This window comes from Physeter macrocephalus, chromosome 18 (assembly GCF_002837175.3).
Source record: "Physeter macrocephalus isolate SW-GA chromosome 18, ASM283717v5, whole genome shotgun sequence".
Taxonomy (NCBI): Eukaryota; Metazoa; Chordata; class Mammalia; order Artiodactyla; family Physeteridae; genus Physeter; species Physeter macrocephalus.
Window position 1 is genome coordinate 41,396,284 of NC_041231.1, and position 15,480 is coordinate 41,411,763.

Here is a 15,480-nt window from a genome sequence, read left to right on the forward strand (position 1 = left end):
TTGCTTTGTGACCACCTAGAGGGGTGGGATGGGGGGGTGGGAGGGAGGGAGATGCAAGAGGGAGGAGATATGGGGATATGTGTATATGTATAACTGATTCACTTTGTTATAAAGCAGAAACTGACACACCATTGTAAAGCAATTATACTCCAATAAAGATGTTAAAAAAAAACTAAAGTAAAATCCCTAGTGATTCCAGTATAAAACAGGACTTAATATTGCATCTCAATTAGAAGTTTTCATTTACTACCTTAATTTTTAATCACATTTTTAAAAATGGCATTTTTAGAGTCTAAATTTCTGACATTTTTAAAGTAGACTTTTTGTATATACATTATTGAGTTTTCTAACTTTACTAGTATGTAATTTAAAAATTTATTTTAGGTAAAATTACCATTTTTAGTAAATGTAACCAATAACATTTAAGTTGATGAAATGAAAATGTGTCACTTTTTCAGTGGTCTTCACAAGTATTGTATGTAATGTCTGGGTGAAAGAAGTTAACACAACATGGGACTCTTTCTATATCAAATGAGGCCAAGATTGGAGGAATACAGGCTCCATAAGGAAACATTTTTGTTAGACATCTGTGCCACAGTATCACTACACTACATGCTTTCACGAGGTCCCTAAAATCAAGTCTCATATTTCAGAGTCCAGTTAATATCTTAGAGCTTTTGGTTTTACTGTTGTTCTTCCACTTTACTTTTCTATTTTGTCATTTTCTAATCTTGTGGACCTTCTGCAATTTTTTGTAGAGATTATATTTGCATTGATGTATTTTATTACGTGGGATTACAACCCACATTTAATTTTTTTACTTGGTACTGGTTCTTTTCCTGGCTCTTTTCAGCATGGAACTTTTCTCAGTAGTGACTGTTACTTATTTCTTGTGTTGATAAATTTGATGTTATAAAGAATTTTTGTAAAACTAGCTAACAGGAAACCTAGTTTGGCTTTTCATAAAAAACTGTACACCCTGTTAAAAACTATGTAGACTAAGAAAATAAGCTTATTCTCTTAGGCCAGTCTATGTTTTGGGACACTAAGGAGACATTTTGGTTTATTTTAGCTATCCTATTCCTAATTTGCTTTCTACATTTTGTTGATTTTAGTAGAAATCTTACTTTAGGTCAGAAATATAAAGTCCTTCAGTGCATGGATAGCTCTAGATAGCATTTTGTATGAAGGTGAGTTATAAGTAAAAGTCCATTGAGACAGAGCTATGGTTGTAAGCATGAAAGATTCAATGGTGGCTTTTTAAGAATAAAGGAATTGTGGCTAAAGTCATATTCGTCATTCAGGTTCTATTAGTGATAATTAATTATGGACAGATTATATGGTGAAAAAGTCATTTTGAACTTCCCTGGTGGCGCAGTGGTGGAGAATCTGCCTGCCAATGCAGGGGACATGGGTTCGAGCCCTGGTCTTGGAAGATCCCACATGCCGCGGAGTAACTAAGCCTGTGCGCCACAACTACTGAGCCTGCGCTCTAGAGTCTGTGAGCCACAACTACTGAGCTTACACGCCTAGAGCCTGTGCTCTGCAACAGGTGAAGCCACTGCAATGAGAAGCCCGCGCACCGCAACAGAGAGTAGCCCCCGCTCACCGCAACTAGAGAAAGCCCGCGCATAGCAACGAAGACCCAACACAGCCAAAAATAAATAAATAAAATAAATAAATTTTTTAAAAAAGTCATTTTTGTTTAATGTTGGAAGAGTTACTTTCCATGTGTTTGGAGGCCCTTCATACTCATTCTCTCCAGTTTTAGGTTCAGTGATTGTACTTTATGTTGCAGTAGTAAATCTTCTCTGTACAAGTGTCTGTATCAACATTTTGCTGGTGAGAAAGGAGAACATGGGTATTAATTCATGCACTAATTTGAATCTCTGTTAGATGGGTAAGAGTATTTCTTTTTTATTTATATCCCTACTTTTTCCAGAAATGATTTAAGAGGGCCATTTTGGAGTATATTTTTGGGCCCTTAATGTTTCTTAGAATGAACACCATTTATATTAAGAAACTTCTGACTGCAGGTTTTTTTTTTTTCCCCCTATAGGCTCAGTCTCCTTTTGGGAGGTTTAGAAATACACTTTACAGTATTATTTAGCAGACATAGAGTTTTAGTGTGTCTTGTTTCTCTGTCATCCTCCCCCCGACGCCCCCAGTAATTGAGTATGAGACATTGTTCAAGGCACTTTACATATATCAACTTTATCAACACCACTTGCCAGTTAGGTATTATTAGCCCATATATTACAGATTTATTAATTTCTTTCAGTTACCAAATATTTGAGTGCCTGATGCTGATCAAGCACTCTTTCAGCTGGGACTCAGCTGAAAAGGATAAAACAAACTTCTCATTGAGAAGAATAAGGAAGGACAAAACAGGTAGAAGGAGATAGAGTGATAGTGTGCATTGGGGTGAGGTGGGGGGTTATGTTTTCTATGTATTTATATAGGATAATCATGGAAGGCCTTTCCTGAGAAGATAACATTTGGGCAGAGAATAGATGGAAGTGAGGAAGCAGTTCTGTGGTTCTCTAGGAGAAGAGCAGTCCAGGCATATGTGGCATGGAGTATAAAAGGCGTGAGGTATGGGAGCTTGCTTAGTGAGTTGAAGGAATTGCAGGGAAACTGGTATGGCTGTAGTTGAGGCGTTGGTTAGGGAGGAGCAGAGAGCGTGGTGGGAGATGCAATAAGCAGAGGTTGTAGTAAGGACTTTGGATTGATTTTTTTTGGCTGCATTGGGTCTTTGTTGCTGCTGCGGACTTTCTCTGGTTGCGGCGAGCAGAGGCTACTCTTCGTTGGAGTGCGTGGGCTTCTCATTGCGGTGGCTTCTCTTGTGGAGCACAGGCTCTAGGCGCACGGGCTTCAGTAGTTGTGGCATGTGGGCTTAGTAGTTGTGGCTCGTGGGCTCTAGAGCACAGTCTCACTAGTTGTGGCACATGGGGTTGGTTGCTCTGCAGCATGTGGGAATTTTCCCGGACCAGGACTTGCACCCGTGTTCCCTGCATTGGCAGGCGGATTCTTAACCACTGAGCCTCCAGGGGAGTCCCAGGACTTTGGATTTTATTTTGAGATGCGATGCCATTGGACAGTTTTGAGCAGAGGAGTCACTAAGGCTCAAGGAGTTATATTTTGCTTTTGGAGTTTGAAGACAACACCCAAACTTTCCCCAGTAATTCTTGCATTATAAAGTTATATCACCAAATATTTGGGTAAAGTCCTGTGAAGAACATTCCCCTAGCTTAGAAGTTGGAGAGTTGTAGCAAGTTACTGAGGAAGGAGGAGCTGGTGTTTCAGGAGGCAACACTAGTTTAGCATTTCTTAGAATTCAATCATGATGTGACTTAAGTCTAAGGTATACATGATAATTGATTCCCTGACAGAAGCAGTCTTTGTAGTAAGTTATAAACTTGGTGTTTTAAGAATGCCTTCCTTTCCTCATTCAATTTTCTACAAAAATTTATATCTGAAAATGCTAAAGTATAAAAATATATCTGACTCTTAAGTTCCTAACAGTGATCAAACCATCAGATGTTGACTCATCAGATGAGAAAGACTGATACACTCTTCTGTTAAATGAATATGGTGACAGTGAAATTGATGAGGAGTCAGGCAGTCTGACCATCAAAGGAGTTTCACTTTGTGTGCCAGCACTGTGAAATCTTGGAAAGTCAGAAGATAAATGATGAAAATGAAAGGAGGGAATTATAGTTGCAAAGGTACATTGTCCAGGGTTACTGTAATAGGAAAACAGAAATTTAGAAGATGTGTCATTGTACTAGCTCATTAAAAACATCTTTTTACTGTTGATTCTTAATGATGTTGCAGATATCTGAGTTCTTTGAATCTTTTATCTGAGAAGTTATGAACTTTTTTGTTCTGTATGTAAAAGACATTAAAAGAATGAGCTTTTTCTTCTTCCTTCTCTCTCTCCTTTCTTATTCTTTCTTCATCCTCTTCAGTTCTGAATCTCTCATGGAATGATACCATTTGACAAAATTTGTAGCAGATGTTTGGTTTTAAGAAAAAGCGATGGCTGAAATTCAGTGAGCATAGTTCTCATGACCCTCACAATGGTGGCACTGAATGAAGATGATAATGTGTTTTTTTAAAAAATAAATGAATTTATTTATTTATGGCTGCGTTAGGTCTTTGTTGCTGCTCGTGGGCTTTCTCTAGTTGTGGCGAGCAGGGGCTATTCTTCCCTGCAGTGCGCTTGCACTTGTGGCTTGCAGGCTCTAGAGTGCAGCCTCAGTAGTTGTGGCTTGCAGGCTCTGGAGTTCAGGCTCAGTAGTTGTGGCTTATGGGCTTAGTTGCTCTGCAGCATGTGGGATCTTCCCAGACCAGGGCTCAAACCCGTGTCCCCTGCATTGTCAGGCGGATTCTTAACCACTGGGCCACGAGGGAAGTCCCTGATAATGTGTTTTTGAAGCTACTTGCTATTCATCAGAACTGGTCTAAGTTTTCCTCTCTTTTGTTCCTCTGCCTAACAAGAAGCAAGAGTTTATATTGCAATCTAATATGTATATTTCATTCATAAGAACACAGCTTTTTAAAAAATAAATTTATTTATTTTATTTATTTATTTTTGGCTGTGTTGGGTGTTCGTTGCTGCGTGCGGGCTTTCTCTAGTTGCGGCGAGTGGGTGCTACTCTTTGTTGCAGTGCACAGGCCTCTTATCGCGGTTGCTTCTCTTGCTGCGGAGCACGGGCTCTAGGTGCGCTGGCTTCAATAGTTGCAGCATGCGGGCTCAGTAGTTGTGGCTCATGGGCTCTAGAGCACAGGCTCAGTAGTTGTGGCGCATGGGCTTAGTTGCTCCACGGCCTGTGGGATCTTCTCGGACCAGGGCTCGAACCCGTGTCCTCTGCATTGGCAGGCAGATTCTCAACCACTGCATCACCAGGGAAGCCCAGGACAGAGCTTTTTGATAAACAGTATTGTGAGAGTTTACTTGCTGAGAAATGGCTGACCTCTGTAAACATGTTATGTTATCTGATCAAGTGCTTACCTGAAATCTTGAGGTGGTGCTTAATCTGCATGTGATTTTATCCCAGTTATTCTCACACTGTTGTTTTATAAAAACATTAAAAACTGGGACTTTGTTGTTGCTTCTCTGTGAAGTTGTTGCTTAACCCAGGGTCATGAAGATCTACTCCTATATTTTCTTCTAAGAATCTTTGTCTTTTCAAAATATAAATATTTTTAATATCTTCTCTGGTAACTCAGACCACCCCACAGATTTCTAAAAATTCCTCTAGAGTGAGTAATAGCCCCAATTCAATGCTGTTTTATAGGGGATAATATATGGGAGTAGAATTTCAGTGTGTCATACAGTATGCAGATAATATTGCATTGTTTTTGAAAGTGGGGACCATTTATTATCCCCCTCACTAGCAGTATCTGTTCGCTCTACATTCTCTTGCCAACACCTGGTATTGTTAGAATTTCAAAGAAAAATTCTAACCATTGTGGTAGATGTGAAGTATACTATTGTGTGTGTATTTATTTTAGTCAGGTTATTGAGGTGTAACCTATATACAGGAAGAGTCATCCTTTTTGGAGTATAGTCATAAGAATTTTGTGAATTTGGGGAAATGCATAATCTTGTAACCATCGCCACAATCTAGATACAGAACATTTTCACCACCCCCAAATATAACATCATGTTCCTTGTAGTCAAACTTCCTTCCCAACCCCTTTCTCTCAACCCTGGGCAACCACTGATCTGTCCTTCTAGTTTTGTGTTTTCCAGAGTATCATATAAATGGAATCACACATTATATAGTGTCTGGCTTTTTTCACTTAGCATAATGCATTGGAAAGCCATTCATGTCATATGTATCTGTAGTGTGTTCTTCCTTAGCAGTATTTCATCATACAGGTTGAAACCACATTTTATCTGTGCAGCAGTTGATGGACATTTGAATTGTTTTGTTTTTGATTGTTATGAATAAAGTTGTTATAAATAATGAGTATAGATTTTAGTGTAGGCTTTTTTTGTATTGGGCAAATACCTAGGTGTGGGATTACATATAGTAAATGCGTTACAAAAACAAAAGACTTTATTTTTTAGAGCAGTTTTAGACAAAATTGAGTGGAAAGTACAGAGAGTTCCAGTATACCCCCTGCCTTCACACATGTGCAGCCTCCCCCAATATCAACATCACTCACTAGAATGGGTACACTTGTTACAACTGATGAACCTACATTGACAAATCATTATCACCCAAAGTCCATAGTTTACATCAGAGTTCACTCTTGGTGTTGTACACCCTATTGGTTTAGATAAATATATCATGACATGTATCTGCCACTATAGTATTACACAGAGTAGTTTTACTGCCCTAAAAATTCTCTTCACCTATTTATCCCTCCCTCCCCGCTAACCCTTGGCAACCATTGATCTTCTTACTGTCTCCATGGTTTTGCCTTTTCCAGATTGTCATATAGTTGGAATCATACACTGTGTGGCATTTCATATTGGCTTCGTTCATTTAGTAATATGCATTTAAAGATCTTCCATGTCTTTTTGTGGCTTGATAGCTCATTTTTAAAAAATCACTGGATAATATTCCAGTGTCTGGATGTACCACAGTTTTATTTATCCATTTACCTATTGAAGGTCGTCTTCGTTTCTTCTAAGTTTAAGCACTTATGAATAAAGCTGCTATAAACATCCATGTGCAGGTTTTTGTGTGGACATAAGTGTTCAACTCATTTGAATAAGTACCAAAGAGTGAGTCTGATGGATCTTGTGGTAAAAGTACATTTAGTGTTGTAAGAAATTGCCAAACTGTCTTCCAAAGTGGCTGTACCATTTTGGATTCCCATCTGCAATGAAAGTTCCTGTTGCTCCACATCCTCATCAGCATTTGGTGTTGTCAGTGTTTTGGATAGTGGCTATTCTAGTAGATGTGCGGTGGTATCTCATTGTTTTAATTTGTAGCTCCTGAATCACATATGATGTTGAGCATCTTTCCATATGCTTATTTGCCAACTGTATATTTTCTTTGGTGAGGTATCTGTTCAGGTCTCTGCCCATTTGTTAATTGAGAACAAACTTGTAGTTACCAGTAGGGAGAGGGGAGTGGGGAGGGGCAATATAGGGGTAGGGGATTAAGAGGTACAAAGTATTAGGTATAAAATAAGGTACAAGGATATATTGTACAACACTGGGAGTTTAGGCAATATTTTATAATAACTATAAATGGAGTATAACCTTAAAAATTTATTCTTGTATGGAGTGTGCTTAAGAAATTTTTGTCTAGCCACAAGATCACAAAAATGGTCTCTTGTTGTCCTTGTATAAGTTTTACACTTTTAGATACATTTTGAGGTAATTTTGTTAATAGTGCAAGGTATAGGTTGGGGTTCTTTTTTTCTTTTTGTATACGTATGTCTGATTGTTTCAGCACCATATGTTGAAAGACTATCATTTCTCCATTGAAGTGCTTTTGCACCTTTGTCAAAAATCAATTGTTCATTTATGTGTGGGTTAATTTCTGGATTTTACAATCTATTTCATTGATCTCTGTGTCTATTCTTTAGCCAGTATTACACTCTCAATTATGGTGGGTTTATATTAAGTCTTAAAATCAGGTAGTGTGGGTCATTCAAATTTTTTCTTTCTTCAAAATTGTTTTGACTATTATAGTAGTCATTTGTCTTTCCTTATAAATTTTAGAACTTGTTAATACCCTACCAAAAATTTCTCTGGGATTTTGATTGGGATTGAATTGAATCTATAGATCAGTTTAGGGATAATTGATATCTTAACAGTGCTAAGTTTTATAATTCGTGAACATGGTAAACCTCTTCATTTATTTAGGTCTTCCTGCATTTCTTCTTTTCCATCCTCTTCAGGGGCTGTTAGTTTTCTGGTTTTCCCTGTGAATGTGGGACTGGTTTTCAAGTTTAACACAGGGCTGTGGAGAGGGAGATGGGATAGGGCAAGTTAAAAGGGTTGTTCTGACTGAGATTCAGATTTCTTGAATAAATACTCTTTGGAATATTTCAAGTCTTTAGTTTGCTTCTAGAGTTCTAAAAAAGTTGATACTGACAGTGTTTGCCAGTGTTATTATTGCTTTTACTGAGGATAGGGTTTTTTTGGCAGTCCTTACTCTGCCATACCTGCTGATGTCATTCTTTATCCTGTTTAAGATATGGTAAAGTGTCACATTGGTAAGGTTATCACTTACCAAAAATGAAGATATTGAGACTCTCAAGTGTAAATTGAGTTATTCAAATTTATGATCTCATCTGTTGTACTAAACAAATAAGGGTATTGTTTTATTGTTTGTTATGATTTCAGGGGAGAAAAAGTTGATTCTTTTCCTCATAGCTTTGTTGTGGGACTTAAAGGTTAATACATGGAACAACTCAATTTCAGAACATGGAATTAAGGATAGTAAGCTCTCAGTTAATATTAGCTATCATCAACAATCTCCTCTTTCTTTTTTCTTCATATTCCTCCTTTAAATATAACTCTTAGCTTCCTCTTCTACTCATTGGAGTTGTTTCCCCTTAAACCCAAGTAGAGAAACTATAGCAACCCTCTGAAAATAATAGATTGGATTTGAGAAAAGTTGGTAAAAAAATTTCCTTTCTCTGAAAATTGTTTTTATTGTGTAATTTTAACTTTCATTGTTATTGCTGTTTATGAATGGTGAGAGGGAATAAATGAAGCACTGATGTCAACTTCAGCAGCTGGAAAGCCAAGAAATGAGGGTGGTGTAGTTTAGTGCATGGGAGAGTCAATGAGACCAGGAAATAGAAAGTCTGGGCTGTACTCCCTGTCTGCCACCAAAAAAGCTTATATGATTTTGGCATTTTCCTAACCCCTAACGGTTTCCTCTGGGAAGTTTCAAGGAGTTGAATATATGTCCTCTGAAATCTTTTCTAATATTTTTTTTTTCTTATTCAGTTGAAAGTGATTTTGTGCTTTTTGATGAAAATTGGGAATGTTGTATTTATTGTAAGATTATTTCTTTTGGAGTAAACTATGCTTAATAAAGGCATAAAGTGCCTAAAACTTACTAGAAAGTTTTGCATTAATTAATTATCCTAAAAGTAATGTCTCTTACAGAAAATGACAACAATATGATTTTAATATCTTTTGTATGCTTTGTTTTAGGTTGGTATAGAGGAGTTTCAACAAAGAAGCCAAATGTAAAGGTAATGAAAAGTTTATTGTTACCTTTTCTAATGTAGAAAGCAGCCTAGTATATTTGTTTGATATAAAAACAATTCTTACTTGTCAGTCTTTGAATCTTTTACAGTAACCACACTCATTCTTTCCTTCATAGAACTGTATCAGACTCTACTCTGTCTCAGCAATATTAAAATGACTTTTTAAAAAGGACAGAAAAGTGTGTGTATGGTAATAGATGCAAAGCTTATTTTGAAAAAGCCTATTTAGGACATTTAATATTTTTTCCTTAAAACAGTTGACAAAAGTATATTGACTTTTTCTTAGGCCTAGTCCTGTGTAGTCATGTGATTAGTTAGATGAATTTATTTTTAAAATGGAAAAAACTTTAAAAATAATGTTCAGTTAGATACATCTCTGTTGATCATAATGTTCTTGTTAAAATATTAAAATATGAATTTAAATAAGACTTTTAAGTGCCAAATGCTAATTTTATGGACTAGATTTATGTATTTATTCTATTGCCAATTAATAGTAATTTGATCAAACAAAATATATTTTAATTGGAAGTTATAATACAAGTAGCAACATTTTTTTCCAGTAATGCATTTGCAAAAACTTCTTTCTGCTTTACTTTTTCTATAATAATATCAGTTTTTCTTATATATTTTTTGTAGGCTTAATATTTAGTGTATTATGCTTTTTCTTACGTAGAAAATGCCAAAATTATCACATAATTTTTATTAAAAAATAAAAATGTTCAGAGCTGTAATCAATTTTGCCAGTAGAATCACTTGTTTCGTTAGTTTTTAAGGTAGTGATCATAAGAAGACAATATCTTCAAACTTTCATTCCTCATAGCTAGGGCTTCTTATCCTTGGCAATGTTGACATTTTGGGCCAGATAAGTCTTTGTTATCTTGTACATTATAAGAAATTTAGCAGCGTATATGACCTCCACTCACTAACATCTCCTCTCAAGTTGTGGCAGTGAAAAATGTCTCCAGACATTGCCAAAGGCCCTGGGCCTGGGCGGGGGTGGGAGGTAGGTGGGGTGGTGGTGATAACATTGCCCCAGTTAAGAACCACTGCTCGTAGGTAATTTTTTACCTTGTGTCTCTAGTTTTAAGACACACTTTCAGGTGTTATTTCCATCTCAGGAAGGCTCATGTGGAAATAATTTCTATTTGTATTTTATGTTTGTTATCTTGATTTGAAATTGTCAAAAATTTAGAACTTGAATAAATGAGAAATCTTATAAATGATTGGAAAGCTGTAATTTGTGATATTACATGCTATTTATTTATTTTTATTAATATTTGTGATCTTAGCCACCCCACCACCTTGCTTCAAATACTAGGGTTTGGGGATCAGCGTGGAGACAGTGGTCTTTGAAATTATTTTATTTTTGTCTTTAAAATATCAGTTGATGCACAGTGTGTGGCTTGAAAACCTTGTTAAGTGGGACATGAATGATGATACCCTTACAATATTATCTATTGCTGTGCTGCAAAGCACCCCAAAATGTAGTGGACTAAAATTAATCATCATTCTGTATAGGTGACACCACTTGTGGCTACAGTTATCTGGGGGCTCAGCTGGCTGGAATGTCCAAAAGGGTTTACTCACACGTGTGGTATGTTGGCAGGGATGGCTAGAAGGCTGTCCTCAGCTGGATCACCGAAATAGCTACATGTTGTAACCTCAAGATCTCTATCTTTCCATGTGGCTTCTCCAGCAGGTTAATCAGAGTTCTATTTTAGAGTTAAGGAAAAGTGCTCAGAATCTCATACCTATTTTCTAAATTCTTTTTCCTGCAACAAAGGTGTTTAGAGCCTGTGGGAGAGGCCATTTTGTGATTAATCTTAGCAGTGATTTGAGAAACTAATCAAAATGAGGGAACCAGATGACACTAATCTAAAGTGTTAGAGGGAATTCCCTGGCGGTCCAGTGGTTACGACTCGGTGCTGTCACTGCGGTAGCCCGAGTTTAAACCCTGGTTGGGTAACTAAGATCCCACAAGCCGAGCGGCGCAGCCAAAAAATAAAAAGAAAAGAAGTGTTAGAGCTCTTTTTGTCTGATCAGACTCCTTTAATTTTTTTAGTTTGGGCTAATGTAGTACTTTTGAGGTTGTGTAGTTTGGTAATACCAACTCCATTCTAGAATCTTAGATTACTGTAGCATTTATTAGCAACATGTATGTATATACCTCTTGATAGCTAGTATTTATATTCTTAAACTTAAAAAAATTAACAGATGGAAAGACAGTATTAACTAAATTTCACCCTGTGGCAGTGATATTTTATGGAACTATGTTGAAAATTCTTTCATGTTTGTAAAAGATAATCATTTAGTGATTTTACATACATAGAATGATTAAAAAATGCATCCCTATATATCTTTTATTTATCTTAATATTATGATCACAATAATTAGAAATTTCAATAGTTTTTCATAGCTATTAGTGGCTAAAGAAAAATGAAAAAGTTTACTTATTAAACTATGTCTTTAGTTTTGTACAATTTATACTAATAATAAAACTTGAAATAGCCCAAATAAAATAGTGTCTGAACTAGATAGCATTCAGAAATAATGAGTAAATGGTAAAACGTTTCTTTGTATAAAAAGTTTTACTATAAAATGCCCTTTCAGTTATATATTTTTGTGACCATATATTAAAATTGTACAGTTTAAGAGAAGTATAATATGCAGGTAATATGTACTACTAAATTTTGTGAATTAAAAAGTAGGAGAATAAGATAAAATTAAGGAAAAGGAGAACAGATATTTGATGATAATTTTGTGCATTTTATAAAGCATATGCCCAAGAGAAAAGGAATGAAATTCAAGAGAATTTATATTTACTTTCATTTTGTGGTTTCAGGATCAGTTCTTATACAGGAATTGTCAACTGGATACCTAGAATTCTGCCAGATAGGAACAGGACATTATTGAATGTTTTACACAGCAAAAATAGAGGTATAGAGGTGTGAAATTGCAAGGCATGTTAAATAGTCCAAACTGGCTAGGGCATAGTGCCTGGATGAAAGTGATGGATGGTAAGGCAGGAAAGGTACATTGGATCCATATTTACAGAGTCTTACATACCAAAGACTATAAGGAATCCTAAGGAATTTGGATTATGTCTCTTTGGCAACAGGGCTGTCATTTAACAGAGGCACAGATTCACTCTTGCCATACAGTATAACCATGAAATAGAGTTTATTGGAGAAATAGTAAGCACCTGTTAAAGATACATATTTAAGTACTTATGGGTAATTTCTGAAATTTCCTCTAAAGTATGGCAATGGGTAAGAATATGTACGTGGGTATTAATTAATCAAGGTTGGCAAAACATTGATCATTGTTGAAGCTGGGTGGTAGGTTTGTGGAGGTTCAATATACTATTCTCTCTTAATTTTGTATGTAATTTGAAATGAGTGTAACATTATTACTTATCTTGTAGAATTGTTAGAAATCAATGAGCTTATATGAAGCTCTTAACATAGTGCCTAGCATATGGTAACAGTACAGTAAATATTTGTTTCTGTTGCTATAACAACAACTGCTATGATAGCATAGGGCTGGAAATGAGACTTTAAAGACTGCCAGCATCTTGGAGGACAGAAAAAGAGGTACTAGCACATGGAGTTTGAGAAATGGAGGTCATAGCTGGCTAAGGAAAAGAAAGTTTTTAAAAAACAGAGTAATTAATGATTTCAAGTACTGTGGAGTAGTCTAGTAGAATAGAATGGGTACTGAGTAGGGGCCACTGTGTTTGAGAGAAGGCCATTGGTGATGTTTTAGAGAATCCCATGTAGTCATAGTATGATAGTGGCAGAAAGCCAGAGTCTAGTGTGTTGAATGATAAAGAGAGAGAAGGTAGAGTAGTTAACACAGTAGGTTATGGGTGAAAGGAAGGAAGTAGATGTAGATTCTTAGGAATATAAATAAGGCTGTAGTGGTGATTTTGTGAGTGGAGGACTGATGAACATTTCAAATCTGATTTAGGTAAAATTCTGGAAAATGCTAATAATTTATAATGCCTTAAACCAGTTACATGGTTGCCTGCCAGTCTATCCCTGAAGAGAGGGATAGATTACAAAAAAAAAGAGAGGAAACTTTGGGGGCTGATTTAAATGTCATTATTTTAATTGTGCCATGGTTTCACTGGTGTATGTATATGCCAAAGCATCAAATTCTACACTTTAAATATGTGTAGTTTGTGGTACACGATCATTTCAGTCTATCAACTTACTTTGTAGCTGTGGTGGTTCACTTTAGTACAGACTTGGTCATACACCAAGTCATAATAAGACTTAATCTAATGATTTTTTTTTAATGAAGGAAAGTGCTAATTATCATCAGTAGGAGCTCTCCTAACTGAAAACTTAAAAAAATTTGACATTTATCATTGTTATTCAGTACTGAAATGTGGGTTTGTGATCTGGAATTTACCTAGTAGCCACATTTTAAGTGTACTCCATTAATGGATCTTATTATTAGTGTGTTTGTGTTATTGTCAGTGGGGGAGAAGATGGTGGGAGTTGAAGGAAGTGAAGGCTAGGTGATATTTTGTGTCATGCTTATTTGTTGTTGGGTTTGGAGGCCCTCAAGACCCCTAGACTTGAAGATTTGCTGTGGGGACCCAAAGGACTTATTATGTAATTGTACTCAAAGCTATGAATAATTACAGTGGAAGGATACAAATCAGAACAGCAAAGGTGCATGGGGTAAAGTCTGGGGAAACCAGGCACAAGCTTCTAAGAGTCCTTTCTCAGTGGAGTCATACGGGAGAAGCTTAATTCCCCCAGGAGTATTGTGACAACACATATGAAATGTTGCCAAGCAGGAAAGCTTGTTTGAGACTCACAGCCAGTTTTATCGGGCACTGGTCCTGTACGCAACCTCTGCGTAGCATGTAACAAAATTCCACATTCCTGGAAGGAAAGCAGGTGTTCAGCAGCATAAACCATGTTGTTTTTACAGATAGTTGAGGCACAGTGAGTACTTCTTATCAGTTAATGGTGGGAACCCTCCCAAAATTAAGTATAAATTTAAGTATCGGACTTCCAATTGGTCCACTTTTTCAGCAACACTTTTTATTTTCAGTCTTTTTAATTTTAGACATTCTAATGGATAAGCTAGTGGTCTCTTGCTTTGCTTTTAATTTTTATTTCCCTAATGACTAAAGAGGTTGAACACCTTTTCAAATGTTTATTGTCCTTTAACCTCTTTTTTTTCTGTGACGTGTCCATATCTTTCACCCATATTTTATTGGGTTGTTTTCTTATTGAGTTATATGAATACTCTATTCTGAATACAAGTCCTTGTAAATATATTCTTTCACTGTGTGGTTTGCCTTTTCATTTTCTTTTTTTGCAGTATGCGGGCCTCTCACTGTTGTGGCCTCTCCTGTTGCGGAGCACAGGCTCCGGACGCACAGGCTCAGCGGCCATGGCTCACGGGCCCTCATTTTCTTAATGTTGTGTCCTGAAGAATAGATTTTAATTTTGAGGAAGTCTAATTTGTCATTAAATTTTTTTTCTTTTTGGTTGGGGCTTATAGTCCATCTTTAGTACCTTTGTCTAACTCATTCTCTCAGTTTCGATTAGTTGTATTTTGCAAGCGATTTTTCTATTTCAGTATGTTTTTGAATTGTCCTAGATATTCATGCTATTTATTTTTTAATGTCTGTAAGACATTTAGTGATGATCCCTCTTTCATTCTAGACTTCAGGGAGCTGTTTCCTCTATTTTTCTTGGTCAAATCTATTTAGATTTTTGTTGTTTTGATCTCTCAACTTAACTTTTGACTTAAAAGGGTTTTTTTGGTCTGTTTCACAGATTTCTTCTCTTTATTCTATTCATTTTATTGGCTTTGGATTTACTCACCTTTATTTTTCAAAAATATTTTCATTGGGTATACAATTCTCTTTATTTATTTTCATTTTATTTTAAACATCTTTATTAGAGTATAATTGCTTTACAATGGTGTGTCAGTTTCTGCTTTAAAACAGAGTGAATCAGTTATACATATACATATGTCCCCATATCTCTTCCCTCTTGTGTCTCCCTCCCTCCCACCCTCCCTATCCCACCCCTCCAGGTGGTCACAGAGCACCAAGCTGATCTCCCTGTGCTGTGCGGCTGCTTCCCACCAGCTATTTACTTTATGTTTGGTAGTGTATATATGTCCATGCCACTCTCTCACTTTGTCCCAGCTTACCCTTCCCCCTCCCCATATCCTCAAGTCCATTCTCTAGTAGGTCTGCATCTTTATTCCCATCTTGCCCCTAGGTTCTTCTGACCATTTTTTTTTTTT

At 36.4% G+C, this 15,480-nt stretch overlaps 1 protein-coding gene across 1 annotated transcript in view; it reads left to right on the plus strand.

Moving 5' to 3' along the window:
• Positions 1-15,480, plus strand: part of DOCK3 (dedicator of cytokinesis 3) — a 463,183-nt gene that overhangs the window by 103,678 nt on the left and 344,025 nt on the right. The window contains exon 3 of the mRNA XM_028479808.2: positions 9,143-9,183. Within this exon, the coding sequence (XP_028335609.1) occupies positions 9,143-9,183 (41 nt within the window). The remainder of the gene's footprint in view (positions 1-9,142; positions 9,184-15,480) is intronic.